The sequence below is a fragment of the Thunnus thynnus genome, chromosome 9 (genome assembly GCF_963924715.1).
Source record: "Thunnus thynnus chromosome 9, fThuThy2.1, whole genome shotgun sequence".
Classification (NCBI taxonomy): domain Eukaryota; kingdom Metazoa; phylum Chordata; class Actinopteri; order Scombriformes; family Scombridae; genus Thunnus; species Thunnus thynnus.
The window spans coordinates 21,001,474-21,017,849 of NC_089525.1; the positions used below are offsets into that span (position 1 = coordinate 21,001,474).

Here is a 16,376-nt window from a genome sequence, read left to right on the forward strand (position 1 = left end):
TTCACTGTACTTTGCAGTATTTAATTTTCCAGGCTTTGATTGATTTTACAGTGATGTTAGCTGTGAGTGTGCAGGTTACATTGTATCTCCTTGAAAATGTCTTTTCTTGCTCTTATACACATACAGCTGTTCCATTTTCTTTTTCAACCTCACTGCTATCAGTGTTGTCAGAATTGAACAATGGACAGAGTGTTATGTAATGAAGAGGACTGTTCATGCCCCCTGGTGGTGCTTTGGTCCTGATCCTGTAGAGGAGTCAGAGACCTTCCTGATTGTAGAGGTGTTGTCAGAAGCAACTGAGTCAGAGTTAACAAGATTGTTCTTTTTGCAGTGGCCACCCACACTCACAGAGCGGCTCCAGTCTAAACGCAAAGGACAAGAAAGAGAAAACAATGCATCATCCAGTTTGAAAATGTGTCCCATCAATCATCTGGCCCATATCCTGCAATACACCCTTTATTCACAGGCACTGCTATCCCTTTACTACACGTACCTGAGTAGTCATTAAGTCTGAAACATCCACAGCACCAGTGGATTCTCCATTGTTCCCTCACGTTCTCCTTCATCAGACAGTGGAACAAAAAAACAAAGAACCCTGGGACACAAGAGCAGAGATACAGTGGTAGACACACTGCTCAGTTATTTCATCTCTTCAGATTCTGTAATGATGCAACAAGATATATAGATAGTAGTGTTCTTGTTTAGTTTAGTTTTTTCTATTTATCCCTGTACTTGGTTTTATTTCACTGCTATATTTTACTGTATTGCCTTTAATTACATTCTTAAAAGTGTCATTTGCATCACATTTTTGCTACCTCTCAAAAAACCTCAAGGAGAAAACCAAGGGGATAAACTCATTATAAAATGCATTGTAATGATTGCCATAGATTTTACTTTTATGAAGCTTATACATTTTCATTTCATTTTTTGATGACAGTTTCAGAAAGGTGATAATTCTACTTTATGTTTATAAAAGTGTTCCTGATATTTTGCCCCCCTTATGTATGTTAATAAAGTGGACAAAATATTAGGAACACCATTCAATATAATGCACTCCAGTACACCACCAACCACTACGACCTCAATAATAAAGATAAAGTAGAATTATCACCTTTCTGACAATGTCAACAAAAACTGAAAATGTATAAGCTTCGTAAATATAGAATTTATAGCAGAGCTGTTGTCTTGGATTGCATTAGATTGCACAGGTGTACCTCATGAAGTGGACGTTGAGTGTACATAAACACATATGCAGAGTCTAGACATGTAAATCATATAAATACTGACATAACTAAGATTTGTTGAAAATGAGACTTTCTTATATGACTAATATCTACTGTATTTCACCAGCTGCAGCTCATCTTTTTACCCTGCAATGTGTTGAAGATGGAGAACAGGTACATCAGGACAACTCTGGCTGGCCCAAATGAAAAAAAGCCCATTGACCACGTTAGGCCTAACAGGACAGTGAGACTGGCCACTGCCCTCAAGTCATTCAGAGTGCTGCGGCTGTTTGCTGATGGCTTATTGGCCCGCATCTGTCTGATCTGGATCAGAACCACAATGAACACAGAGACGTTGCATAACAGTATCAGAAGAACAAATGCCACCACCGTCACGTAGAAGAAGACGTCATTCTGCAGCCAGCAGCTGGGAGACAGCAGGAGGGAGGGAGAACGTTGGTCATCATGTAATTTACAGTTGGATTTATGATAAATGCCAGCAACTCCCTAAGATAATGGTTGCTGCTGATTCTTTTTCCTGTTTGTTTTTTGCAGTTTACTCTCACATTTATCATTCCATAACTTTTATCAAGCACTCATTTGCCCTAATCTTACAACTTCTAGCACACAATTTAAACATGATACTCCTGAAATAGAAACATTCAACTGCAACTCATTGCTGGAGTACTTACAATGGGTCAGTGGACTGAAGCACCACTGCAGAGTCTTTACGCACAGCGTTGCCGTAGGCATCTTTATCTATGGCCAGCACCAGGCTGACTATGACCAGAGGAATACCTGTGAGGACACAAAACTTCTCACTTTATGCTGTTTATCAACTACAAACACCCCCATAGCAGAATCAACTAAACAAATGTACATACACTACAAAGGTCCAGACTGAAATCTCTCCACAACTATTAGATGGATTGCCATGAAACATAGTACAGAAATTCATGTCCCCTTCAGGATGAAGTGAAAACTTTGGTTATCGACTGATTTTCCCTGTAGCCCCATCATCAGGTCTAAATTTTAATTTGTTCAATACTTTCGTTTATGACGAAATACCTGCAAAACTAATGACATTCTCATCAGCCTCAGCTGTACTTTGTGTTCAGTGCTAATTAGCAAACTAAGGTGGGAAAGATCAGCATATTATTATTGTTATTGTGAACTTTTTAGCATGCTGATGTAAGCATGTAGCTACAGCCTCACAGGGCTGATTGTCTATACCTTGCTGCAACCTTTGATTCACATTTAATTGCTTGATTGCTAATCAAAGGCAAGTGGATCTGGTCCTAATCCACCCCCTGGACTACAGTGAGGAGCACTTCAAGTTCTGCCTTACCCCATCCTGCAACACAGAACTTGAGGATATATGAGGGGATGTAGATGTTGAAGACCTTGACTAGGGCAAGGTACATGTGCACAGCCTCCAGGCCCATCCAGGTGAAAGAGGCCAGCAGGAAGTAGTGGAGTGTTGCTGCAGTGGCGATGCACAGACCGTAATTGAAAAAGGATGAGAGCCAGGAGTCCAGGAGGAATAGCATGCTCATCCCCAGCAGAGCGGCTGACAGGTTGATAAGTATTTTAGATGGGTGGTCCCGCCGCAGCTGTCTAAAGCACACAATATAATATTGATAGTAAACAAATCCTAAAATGCAATTAAAACAAACTGTAAAAATGACTAGGATCACATAATATTTAAAAAAGGTCTATGATTTAAAAAATTCAAACAAATAATATACATATATTAATATTTCTTATTAATTTTAAGAAACTGATCATTTGAACAAAATAAAGGGGAAATTTAGGACATCAAACAAACTGTATCATGTTATTTATGTTTAAATAAGTAGCCTTGCAGCTGCTATATTATAAAGTCTCCAATGACACATTTTCTACGTCCAGCCCCCTCATAGCCATGGCTCATTGTTGCACTAAACATAGTTCTTACAATATAAACCTGACACAATGTATCAGGTATATTAGTGTCAGCCCAAGTGACTCACTCAAAAGCCAGGTAAGTGAGAAGAGTGATGCCTAAAAAGATGGAGGATATACCACAACCAAGATAGGAGATCAATGTCAGAATCTGATTGTCAGCCTCACTGACAGGGGCTCTGGACACATCCTGAAACACAATATAAATACAGAACAAAATTTATATTTAAAGCTTGTACGTGTGGTACTTCAAATGTCCAACTTTGGCAACCCCATGTGGTAGACACTATGGCAGGCAGCAATGCTAACCCCTGAAATGTACCATCAGAGTGAGTTGAAAAATGTTTTAATGACATAAAATGTTGCACACATTATGGCTTTAACATCATCATGTGTGCATCTTGCATCCACTGATGCAGGATGCACACATGCAGACCATTGACTCACCAGGAGCACAGCGAAGTGTGTGAGGTGATCACAGAAACAGATGGTCTGATCAGGAGAAATACTCTGGGTTTCACAACCTGTGCTGTTCCAACCACCCTGCCCACCTGACACACACACACAAACAATATTTGATTAAGGCTGCTTATCAGCAGACACCCAACCCCTGCATTTAGGGGGCCTTTAATGACCTCACTGCTTCCCGAAAAGTACTAGGAGGCTCAATCAGTATAAATCTAACTAGAAACATAAAATATAATAAATAATAAACTCACCATTGTTCTGAAAATCCCAAAACATACACTGCACCCTGTCACCTGGCTGTGAAAACAGGGAAGTGAAGAAGGTGTTAAAATCAAATGCAAAACCTTTATTTTTACTGATGAATTAATGAATATTAATTTCTCACCTGTTTGGGGTTTTTATGTCTGTGAGTCACCACCACCGGATCCTTCAGGTTGTTGACATAGCTATCATTGATGCTGGCAGATACTATATAAGAGTTCAATATCCAGCTGCTGTGTATTGCAGTGGTTGTGAGCGGATCCTGTTGAAAATTAAATAGTTATCCCATAAACAGGTAGGACTATGAATCACATTAGGCTATAGTGGACGAAAAAGTTTTATTAAAGTCATTGCTAAATACCACAAAGGGATAGTGCAGATTTCACATATCTAATCTGTTGATTACTTAATCTCTAAATAGTGGAATACGCTAATGTTTCAACAGAAAATACAATCATTTTAATACCACATCTGTTTTGTTGTTGTCACTTTAAGGAATTGTTTGACATTCTGGGAAGTGAAATAGAGAGAAGGTCGATACAACTTCAATATTTTTTCTAAGGCTACTGCCAGTTAGCTTAGCTTAGCATGAGGACTGGAAACAGGAGGAATAAGCTAGCCTGGTTCTGTCTGAACAAAAGCTGCCTGCCAGCACCTCTAAAGCTCACAAACATGTTATCTTACATCTTGTTTGCTTAATTAAACTGTAAAATGTCAAGTTGTGGCTTTATTGGGGGGTTATGTGCGTGACAGATTCTTGGCTAGACACAGTGACATCCTGGAGTCTTCAGTGGTTGCTTTGCAACCTCGAGGTGATGATTTTACCTGTATAATCAGTATTTGTACATATAATATTTGTACATTCTGGGCTACTGTAGAAACATGGCGGTGCAATATGGCAGGCTTTGTGGAAGAGGACCCGCCTCCCTATGTAGATATAAAGGTCTCATTCTAAGATAACGTAAACACAATGATTCTTATTTTAAGGTGATTATATAATAATTAAAACATACTTATAAATATTATATTCCATCTCTGCCAAATCTGTTCTGCTAGATGCCACTAAATTCTGAACACTGGACCTTTAAGTCTTGGCAAGAGAGAGAATAAACCTCTTCACAAAAAACTATCACTTTAAAATATCACTATTGTGAGCATTATGTAGTTTACACAAGATTTATGTAAACCTTTCTTCAGTCTATCTGTAAAAAGAGAGAAATGTGAAGAATGACTAGCGAGACAAACTATGAAAACAAGAAAGACAACAAAAAAGCAAGATGACTAAAAGAAACAAGAGATTCTCATGAATATACCTGGAAAAGTTCTTCTGTGCCATAGAACTGAAACTGGACACGAGTTTTATTTCTCTCTGGAAAGAAGTTGTAGAGTGCAGAAGGCAGAGAGATAGTTGCGTCTGTTTCAGGGAGTGGTTCACTCGTAAAGCTCTGGTTAACAAAAGTCTGAAAACCAAAAATAATAATACTAATGGGCAGGGTAGTGTAAAACAATCTTATAGCCTAGATCATGGATTTCATCAAATATTTCTCAACCTACAAACTGTGTTTCAGTTGAAACTCCGTTTCTTTTTATTTACTACCATCTTGCAAATTGCTTTCTCATTGAAGTTAAATGTGCCATGAATGCTTGAGGCTACAATGTCTGTTCATTAACGCTTTTTCCTGCATTTCCTGGTTTCTCAAGGACATTAACACAACACAAATTGTCCTTAAGCAGTTGAGTGGAACCAGTTTCTGAGTTAAGAAAACATAAACAGGCCCTTTCTTCTTCCTGTGGATATCTCACCTTTTGTACTCACAAAAGCACTCAGAGTCTCACCTTTGGGACCAGGTTTGAAGAACTGAAAGACACACCAAATGTGAGGCCACTGAATTCATCTGTGTCCACATTGATCATGGACAGGGCCAGTGAGGGTGCTGTCAAATTTACAGAATCACCTTGGAAATTCATATTGGCCCCCATCCTATCTGTCAGATGAAGGACACTTTTGCCAAGGACAAACGAAAGATGGATTAACAAGAAAATCAAGACAAAATGTTATATTCATAACTAGATACATTTCCCTATCCTCTTACATGTTAGCCACTGGAGTGACATCAGTTTTGGAAAGCAGGATATCAGCAACAATATTGAAAATTTTGGCACCCACAGCAGGTTTGACGATGCTGATATCAACCACTTGATTGAGCTTCTCCACCACTGTATCCAGCTCGGAGGATGAGAGCTCTGCAGTGTTACCTAACTGAGCATCTACAAGGTCCTGAATCACGTCCACAACCTCAGCCGCGTTACCTAGAAATCAATAATGCTTGAATTAGTTTTTGGTATGTTTTGATGTTTTTTTTTCTGCTGTGGTTTTATTTAGATTCAAGGAGATAGAATAAACAAGAAAGGAAAAAGTTTTACTTCAAGAACTTTGGAAAATTATTATTTTGGAATTACATTTATTGCTGTTATTTATAACTGTTTGTTTGACCAGTCCTCTTACCAGTGGTGACAGTGATATTGTTGAGTTCTAATATGGTCACAACTGGGTTGCAATTTGTCATATCAGGATCAGCCCAGGTGGTTGTGTCAGTTTCAATATCTAACTTACTGAGGAAGGAAGAGAATCAGTGACAGCCAAAAATAACAGAGGCAGAAGACCACAGTACATATAAGTACATTGTTTCTCTCCCATTAATGCCTAACTTGCCCTCTCATTGGTCATTGTCAGTTTGAGACAAAGAGTGATACAAAATTTTAAAAAACACCTGCCCGCTACTGATGATTATATTTGAGTCTTAATAATAATCAACCCAATGTTTTACTAAGGGACCATAAAACTGATTACCCATATCACTCGGCCATTGCCCCTTGAATGATATAAATTTCAAATTTGGCAGAGAAAGAAGATTGGAGCCCTTCATTACACTAATAATTCACTGATAGGAAATTGATTTTTGTCTGAGCTGTAGGCTGGCAGGGATCCATCAGCATTACATGTGTGGCTTCAGAGCTTGTGTGCAGAGTGGGGGGCTGCATGGAACAGGACATTGTAATTGAGGGAATTTTTTTGTCTTGCCTGAGCTGTCTCTATGGAAACAGATTGTTCTGACAACAGCAAACAGGATCTGTCCACGTAAATAGAGCAATATACAAAAGAATCCCCACTTTCTCACCATATTTTATCACCAAAATGAATGTTGGCTCAGATGACTCGGCCCCTGGCTGGTGTGAGTAAACTCCTAAATATTACTTGTAGTGCATTGTAGTGCATGATATGCTTATAGTATTAAAGTGTCATACTCAGTGTTTTGATCCATTTTTGGCATGTATTTAGGTCATAATTTAGCAATCTGCCAATTAAATTGTCATTCTGTCCCTGGTCAAGTATTCACTCCTCAGAGTAAATGGGAGTTTATATCTTACCAAAGCCTGGAGGCTTTCTCTGACTCTGGCTCTTTGCATTTCATTTCTTGGTTGACTTGAGGAAATGCTTCTGGCCAAATATATTGTCCATATATTGTTGAAGTAGTTTCTTCCAAACAGTTTTCTGGCACTGAAAGAAATGATATGTTTACAACTTTACAAGATTAATTTCTACAACTGACCACATTTGCCTCTCTTTGTTTGGATCAGGAAAGTCACCTTACCTATGTGTTTGATTGCCACATCCAAAGTTTCAATAATAATGGAGCCATTTTCATACTTCGTCATCAAGGTAGCATTAATGAAAGTTTTAATTTCTGCAATACTGTTTATGCTGTGTTCCTGAACATGGAAGGTACAGTGATATCTGTTGATGAAATACTCCATTAGTGGGAGCAACAACATACATTGGTTTCAATTCTGAATTGAAATGCTCATTGAGCTGCGTCACAGTATGACAAAACTGACATAAAAGACAGATTTCAGAATTTCCTTATTCATAGTCACCTACTGTTTGTGTTGGCCATTGAAAAGCTGAAAGAAAGGAAATCAGAGAAGTGTGTTTTTTAATGTAAATTTGCATTGTAATTACAGCAAGACATGAAATTGGCTATTATACTTAGAATACTAACTTCAAATGCCACAAACTGTAAAATGAATGGCACTTTTATGATTTTTATTTGTTCATTTAACCTGTAGTGCCATTACAATGAAGTGAACACTCACCATCAGTCCATCATATTGCTCCATGTACCTATAAAATATTACAGCTGACTACTAACTCAATCGCAGCAATTATATGAGTAATGAACAAGATGATAGTTATGCAACAATAAATGAGTCCCATCAGACCCACCTTCCAAAATTCTCCATTATGATGAGATTCAGTACAACCATGGTATCATTCACCTCCAGCTTTTCTTTCACCTTTCACCAGAAGAGATTTTAGTGTAACAAAATGTTGAGTAAAAAGAGAAAGTAAAGTAAGAAAAATGTATTTGTATAGTGCTTTTCATAGACATTGGTCACAAAATGCTTTACAGAGGAATAATGCAACATACAAAAAAAGAAAGAAATCATGGAAGATTGAGTGACCTGTCACTTCATCAAAGAGCTGTCAAGTGAATTTGTGAGAGTCTCTTACCAATTTCTCAATTATTTCTTTTGGTTTTGTAGGGGTGCCAGTCATACTCAAGGTCAGATTAACTCTGAAGAATGTATCTGGTCCAACTGCAGACAGATAGCACAATGATGCATCTTCACATGTGTATTTCACTATGCTGACAAAATTCAAAGGAATTCTATATCAAATTGTCCAAGAAAAAGAAGGAGAACCAAAAAATACTGTTCTGCTTAAACAGTATTTTTTCTTCATAGGCTCCCCACTGGGTTGTGTCCTGTCTCACTACTGTTTATTCTTTTTACCAATGACTGTATAGAAGTTAGTGTAGTACAAGGACAAGCACATTCTAAAATTTCCTGATGACACAGTTGTTGTCAGTCTGCTTCATGGAATGGAGTCATCCCATGGGCCTTTGGTCAATGATCTTGTCACTTCCTGAGCCTGAACATTTCTAAAACTAAAGATATGGTTATTGACTTCAGAAAAACATCACTTCCACCCTCTCAGACCAATGGCTAAGGGCAATAAAAGGTGAAGAGCTATACTGACCGACAGTCTCGTTGAGATCTAAAGGCTCTCCTGTTGTAGACATATTAGCGGGTCGAGCTGGCAGACTTTGAGTTGGACCCATTTCTGTGAATCAAATGAAATAGTTTACAAGAAAAACCCAAAATACAACAGCAATAACACATTGTCTTACAGACTTAGCTGCAACAATATAAAATATCATTATAGATGAACCAGTGGCTGCATTGTTCCATGTTGCTAAGAACTAGTACAAGTCATGGTTTTATTTTGTCTTGCATGCTTACCTGATGAAGTTACGCCAGTGCTGACAGTTGGTGGTGGTTTTGTCATTAAAGAGAATGGATCTGAGTAAAAGACAAGAAATAATTAATTACAAAAGCTTGTAGGAAGAACATTCAAAGAAAAACATTTACATTAAAAATAACATGACGTTTGACAGAAATAGAATTATGGAAATGTAATTAATCAAAAGCAGTCGTCATCAATTTGTTTATAATAAATAGTCATTTCAAGCCATCTGTTATTTTTAGAAACAGAAATGCGTTCTCTGGTTCTTATGTATTTCTGCAGGTGTGAGATATATTTTTACCTGTTTTCATTAGTGTATCTATGCAGCTTCTTTTTAATTCAGCTAATTAACAATCTAATTGAAAGTGCACCATAATTGAATCACTTCAATGTATTTGCTAATTTTCACACCTCAAGTGAACATTTCCAAACAAACCCAGAGTCAGCTTTGTGTCTATAAAATGCAAGAATTATATGATGATGGAAATACATTTCAGATAAAAAGGTCAACTTCCTGTCTCATGAACAAACATCCTTTTTTCAGACAATAATAATGTTCATAAAAATCTAAGTTCAGTTAATCTTTTACTGATACAGTATTCCACTTACATGACAGTGAGTGTATTGTTCATGTATGTGTGAGAGGAATGAGGTATATTGTACAGACTGTACCCACCCATAGGTACTATGCTGATGCTATCAGGGTCTGCTGTCAGGTTGAGGATGTCGGAAGAGAAGGTCGAACTCAGCAAGACAGTAAGGTTCGCCTGAACTACTTCTACACTGGCAGCAGGATCCACATTCACATGGACTTCACAACTGAAGCTGTGGGTAAACCACAATGACTTGGGTTAATTCTACATACATGTGAACTGCAAGCTCACTTCATGTATTATGCAGCCTTCATATACAATTATTATGATCCTTTTCATGTCTTAAATTTTTTGAAGAATGTCTCTACTTGAATTAATCTTACCATTTGTCACAGGGTGAGTTCGATAATGCTCTTGATTCCTGGAAACACATTTTTTAAATATCTACATTAGAAGATTGTATGATTTTACTTACAACTGTTTGTTTTAATACAATTTGCAGCCACTTTGCCTCCGACCTGACCTGAATGCTCACGTACGTCATTTCCTTGGAAAATTACATTGTCTCAATCTAAAAGCCCTTCTGTTCTCTAATCAGCTGGTCTTTGAGGACATTGCTGCTTCTTATGGAAAATCAAACTGAGGACTCTTAAAGGTGATGTACCTGAGGTTGTTGCATGTGTAGAGCAGCAAAATTATTAACCACATTGCAGGTATGGCTGTATGGAAACACAGATAACAGAAGGATTGCTGTCATCATCATCACAATATACATTTAGACATATAAAGCATGCACCAATCCACCCTGTCAATCACTATCAACACACGCACACACACACACATACATAGCTGAGAGGAGTGTTTGCCTAAATAAAGTTGTGTTACCTCTGAGATGACACAAAGATGTTATGGACAGAAATGTTATGAGGGAAAATGCTCTCCAACTGATGAGAGATGACAACAAAATTATTTTGAATGGCAAATCTGTTTTTTCCACATCATTGCTTTGCCAAATTCCATTGATATATTCAGTGAAGTGCTTCATACCCAGTTTCTTGTGATGTTCTCCAGTGACATTGAACAATTTCCAGGCTTTGTGGAGTGAACAATGGATGTCCACATTTTGATTTTGTAGAGTGACCATGCTAAAAAAATAGGCAAATAAATTTATCAAATAAAGCAAAGCAGGCTGTCAGATGCTGCTATAAACAGGCTTATACACTACTGAAGTCAGGAATATGTGGTTTATGTTTTCTCTGACCTTAAACTGTACTGAACAGAAAACTCTGCCCACTCATTCAGCTCTCACCTACAGTACATTGCTTTGTTATATGAATAGGTGAGGAAACCCTGGGAGTAATTCAATTTTGTTATCTAGACAGCTCAAACTGGATGACCATGAAATGCAATGAAAATCAGTCATATTTACCACAATGCAGGTTGTTGTCAGGCTCAGGAGGGCAGTTGTATTTCCACTGCCGCAGGTCCCAGCTCAACACATCTCCATCAGCACAGCTCTGCCTCTTCAGCTCCTCGGCGCTCCATTCTCTTGCCCACATCCTGAACAGACCAATCTCACCAAGCAGGTCCTTCCCATTCTCTCGTTGCACTTCACCATTTTTATCTACATAATGAGACACCCCCAGAGTAAGAGTGCCGTTTTGGGCCAATTGCTTGGGTGGGATGGGATTCACAGTGGCCTCATGCTGGCTGTTTCCATTAACATAGATCCTCAGCCTCTGGGCTTTGCCAGACCAAGTGAGACAGACAGAGTGCCATTTATGCAATTTCAGTTCCTTTTTAATAAGCCATTCTTCTCCAAAGAGCCATACTGACAGCTCTGCACCTGTTCCCCCAAGTCCTAGCTCTATGTTTCTGCCCCCTGGAGCTTTGTAGATAAATCCTGTCCATGTTGTTGCATAGCTGCGGCGTAAAAGCACACATACACTCAGCTCCTTGAGGGCTGGCACCACGGCATCTGGTTGCAGTTGCCACACACATGGACGACCCTTGAAATGCAGCGTCTTACCCCACAGGCTGGTACTGGCAGAGGCTAACGCATGAGAAGAAAAGCAACAGACAGATGGAGATTAAATAAGAGCTAGTGTAATCTCATATAAAACAAATATGAGATTACACTGAAAAAAGAGCTTGACATAAAGAAAGTATGCTATCAAAACAATCAATAATAATCTCAGTGCTTTAAAATCATTAAATTGGTCTAAAATCTTACTTGAACCCAGAAGACACAGTGATAGCTGGATACACAGACAGATGGTTAGGGAAGACAGGCTTCTAATGGAGTTCATGGCAACAAGAAGAAATATCTGGAATGTCTGTACCAGTCAAGTGGTCATCAGCTGAAAAGTTAGAATGAGACAAACATTATCTTTTTCATTTGCATTCACCTTGAAGAAATAGCAAAATAGTTATTAAATTATATTCATACATCAAAATATATGACTGAGACTTACCATTGTAATCATTAAATCTGAAATTAAGCAAACGATATGTGCTCATGAGAAGCTGGCAAGTGTGACTTTACTTAAGATTTCCACGCCCTCTCCGTTTAGTTCCCCGAGTTACTCATTAATCACTGGCAATAAACATAACTAACAAGCACGATAATGTTAAAACCATGACTTTGAGGAACCTTTTTAAAAGTGAATGTCTATATTTTCCCACATTGCAATCCTTTGAGTGCAGTATGACTGCACCTTGCTGTAGCGTTTGAGTTCCAGTGGCTCAGTGAGAGTTTTAATGGTAATATCTTAACCAAGGTTTAAAATTAAAAGAAAGATTGAAGGATGTTGAGAAATACACTGTGGAAGCTAAAAGTAGGCATGATTTGGCATCTAAACACAACAATCATCTGCATAGGTTACAGTTGCTTCTACAAATCTAAATTATCAGATTCAATTTCAAATTCATTTTAGTGTAAATATATTCATGGAGCTGCCTGAGACAGCAGGTGTGTGATGGGGTGTGTGTTTGTGTGTGTGTGTATATATGTGTGTGTGTGTGTGTGTGTGTGTGTGTGTGTGTGTGTGTGTGTGTGTGTGTTCTATATGTCTGTTTACCATCGTACATTTTCAGCAAACAGTCAAAGTAATATTCTTGTACTACTCTTGTGCTTTACAATTATCCTCAAGTGATTACTACTCAAACAAATCTAATTGGTTTTTCTGTGTGATGTATGATGGCCACGTCTGCTTGTCTACTTGTCTGCCTGTCTTGTTTTTTCAGCTGGATAGACCTGAAAGTGAGACAGGCCCATACCAGGCCAATTTAAACAACTAATGTCTGTCAATAACTTCACCTTTTTTATACCCATAATATGGGTATGAATGGGAATGGACAGTTTTTGTCTGTTTTTTGGCTCCATATTACCACCTAGTGGTCAAAGAGCATACTACAACTTTATGATCTTAACATGGGAAATGAACCCTTTTATGATATACAGTATGTATCTTGTGAACATGGGTCTCACTTTGAGTTTCACCCTCTTTGGGTTAGTCAGTATGTAAGTCAACAAAAGAATAGTGGTATGAAAGATTTTATTATAACACATTCATATGCACAACGTCTTTTTGTTGGAAACAGGTCCGTTGACAAGGGTCTCATTCATGCATTTTAATTCCCTCTCCTCCTTCCCTCCTTTCCCTCGCTCCTGAGAAGGCAGAGCCAAAACAAGTGGGTTCCCCAGAGGGAATATGAGAAGACCAAGTGTGACGTGAGGTGCCCAGGTGGGGGACCTGAAAGTATTCATTGGTCCATTGTTTGATAGTCTGTTTGGGAACCTCTCCTGCGTCACAAGTGAGGTAGAATGAGGGGATTCCCAAAGATCTCTCCCACCACCCCTGACTACCCCTGCTGAGTTGGAGTGAGAAATTTAGCAAGTACTACAAGAACTTGCTGTGACTGAACAAGTAAGGTTTTTCTTGGCATTTTTCTCTTAATTTATATCATTTGCTTGAACATTGGAAAATTGAAGGGAGTTTTTAAAACTCTGTTCACAAGAGAACATTATACTTTTTAGGGTTGCAGTTTCTGTGGAGCAAGGGAGTAAAGAGGAACCTTGGAGAGTCTGTCAATGGAGGCTTTTCACTATGCTGCCCTGCTCATGGTACGTCTGTATGGAAGTTTTTATTGGACTTTAATAGTTGTAACCCACTTCTGTGGGTTACAACTATTCCACAAATCCACAAATGTGTACTATGATCTACAAATATCTCACTATCCACAAACTAAAATACAGGGCAATTTGCAAATATGCATGACTTACTCTATAAACATGTATTTTGATTTTGACATAAAAATGATAAGTTTTACAAATGTAAATGCTTTTCACCACAAAAAATACATGTAAAATGAAATTTATGCATTTGTGGATCCATTTGCACATGTGAAATGGGTTTTGCACATTTGTGGATCGCTTCTTGTCAGTGTGTGGGCCATGTGACACTTGTGACTTCCCAGCAATTTTTTTTTTTTAGCATTTTTAAGCATTCTTAAAAAAAGACTAAAACAATTATTCACTTTTTAAAATAGTTGCCAATTCATTTTTCTGTCGATAAACTTATCGATTAATCAACTAATCATTGCAGCTCTACCTGAGGGTACTCTTTCCTTACTAACAGTATTCTGACATGTTACTTAACAACTAATAGGACACTAAACAAAACATGTAAATGTAGGGGTAAAATACCCCTTCTAGGATAATATTTACATATTTAGAATTATGAAAAAACTTAAGCTTATGAAAAACCTCAAATTGTTGTCTCACTATGGTAATGTATGATTATGTATTCGAAGAGTACATAAACCTCAAATCTTTCACAGGTATCGAGCTGCAAATCTCTTTCTCTTGGATACTCCTCAATGTCATGAATATGATATATTCATATCGCTTCCAGGACGGGTAGACAATACAGCAGTGTACATAAAATAAAAATGTCCACGTACTGTAAATAAAAAGGGGAGGGGAGAAATACAATTGTGAGACAGACGGAACTGGAGAATCGTATCATCAACACTTCAGAACAAATGGTCCTCTGTAAATGCTGTATTACGTGAAATTACAAGAAAATACAGTGATCACAAAACAAAAGCTTTACAATTAACATAACACTGCCAGAGGCGAAATCTTCAGTTAGACATTTGGAGAGACCAAGTCGGTATGGGATGGGGTGATAGTGGCAGTGGGGGGGCAACTAGTTACTCATAGTCGTCAGGTACTGACTTCTGACCTGTATCTCCAGTACGAGTAGGATCTATCTGCAGTCTTGCAGACCTACACGACACGCCCACTTTACTACATGACACACACCTCCGACCCCTAAACCTAACCCTAACCATCCCCCTCCTCATGCCCAAACCTAACCAAGTGGGTGTGTCATGTAGTAAAGTGGGTGTATCATGTAGATACTGCAAGTCCGCAGATAGATTTACTTGTCCATTACAGACTGTATTCCATCAACTCTTGTGAGGGAATGTCGCCACCTGCTGGTATAGCTAGTAACTGCATTTCACATTTGTGGACGTTTTCTACAGATCTTCTGCAAACAAATAGGGAAGTCACAAATGTCACATGGCCCACAAACTGATAAGAAGAGAACTGTAAAACCCATTCCCACAAATGCATAAATTTCACTTTACATTTATGTTTGTAGTGAAACTATTTATATTTGTAAAGCCTATATCATTTTTTATGTGAAACTAAAATATATGTTTACAGAGTAAGTTGTAAATCACTCTGTATTTTATGAATATGACTTAAACAACACAAATAAAAATTACATGCATGTTGACAGCAAGATATTTGTGGATCATGGTGTACATATGTTCATTGTCTTCTGTGGGTTACAACTATTATAGTCCAATAACATCTTCCATATGTCTGACTTTTCAGCATTTTTATAGCTTTATAACACTTATTCTGTATTATTGTCCAGATAATCATGATTTAACATGTGTATTTCCTCAGGTTTGGTGTGTGCTGGTACAATCTGAGCCCAGCTGTGATCAGACAGAGTTCTTACACCCTAATGGCAGTTGTGTTTCGTGCCCTGTATGCGGGCCAGGAGAACAGCTCTCAGAGGTAACAAACATTTGTTATTATTCTGGAAGCACCATTTTTTCCCTTCAACTTTCCTTTCTTTGGTGTTCCTGCCATCTTGCTCCAAGTGGATATTTTGCATCACCCTCAGGACTGTGGCTTTGGGGATGGCGGTGAAGGTGTCTGTATGGTGTGTAAAGAGGGGAGATTCAGCACGGATACAGACGTGGCTCCTTGCAAAAGATGCACACAGTGTAATCTGCTGAACCGCCTGGAGAAGACAACTTGCTCATCCACCACAGATGCTCTGTGTGGGCAGTGTCTGCCAGGGTGAGTTACATTAAACACTAGCCAGCTGATAAGTGTGTTTTTGTGTTAAATATCTGTTTGTGTGTGCAGGTATTATGAACTCAGGAGCATCACTGGGGAAGTGGAGTTGCCCTGTGTGCCTTGTTACAACC

The 16,376-nt window shown here is 38.4% G+C and overlaps 1 protein-coding gene across 1 annotated transcript; it reads right to left on the minus strand.

Annotated features, from left to right (window-relative positions):
• Positions 1–12,388, minus strand: adgrg4a (adhesion G protein-coupled receptor G4a). The gene is made up of 29 exons (XM_067599634.1): positions 12,332–12,388; positions 12,091–12,217; positions 11,287–11,910; positions 10,905–11,002; positions 10,743–10,801; positions 10,522–10,576; positions 10,241–10,278; positions 9,941–10,089; positions 9,261–9,320; positions 8,998–9,081; positions 8,470–8,555; positions 8,182–8,252; positions 8,052–8,079; positions 7,837–7,859; positions 7,550–7,692; positions 7,326–7,455; positions 6,403–6,509; positions 5,990–6,206; positions 5,733–5,898; positions 5,210–5,356; positions 4,021–4,158; positions 3,887–3,932; positions 3,615–3,718; positions 3,236–3,357; positions 2,572–2,840; positions 1,916–2,021; positions 1,370–1,650; positions 494–595; positions 1–362 (listed from the first exon to the last, which is right to left on the minus strand). The coding sequence occupies exons 2-29, from the start codon at positions 12,164–12,166 to the stop codon at positions 214–216; spliced, it is 3,678 nt and encodes a 1,225-aa protein (XP_067455735.1). The 5' UTR covers positions 12,167–12,217; positions 12,332–12,388; the 3' UTR covers positions 1–213.
• Between the last annotated feature and the right edge of the window lie 3,988 nt (positions 12,389–16,376).

Excerpts from the sequence above, each read along its gene's own strand:
- adgrg4a (XM_067599634.1), bottom strand. The coding sequence starts at position 12,166 with ATGAACTCCATTAGAAGCCTGTCTTCCCTAACCATCTGTCTGTGTATC. Across the intron at positions 5,357-5,732 it reads CTTCAAACCTGGTCCCAAAG|ACTTTTGTTAACCAGAGCTT; the intron begins GTGAGACTCTGA and ends TTTGGTTTTCAG. Across the intron at positions 3,358-3,614 it reads CACACTTCGCTGTGCTCCTG|GATGTGTCCAGAGCCCCTGT; the intron begins GTGAGTCAATGG and ends ATTGTGTTTCAG.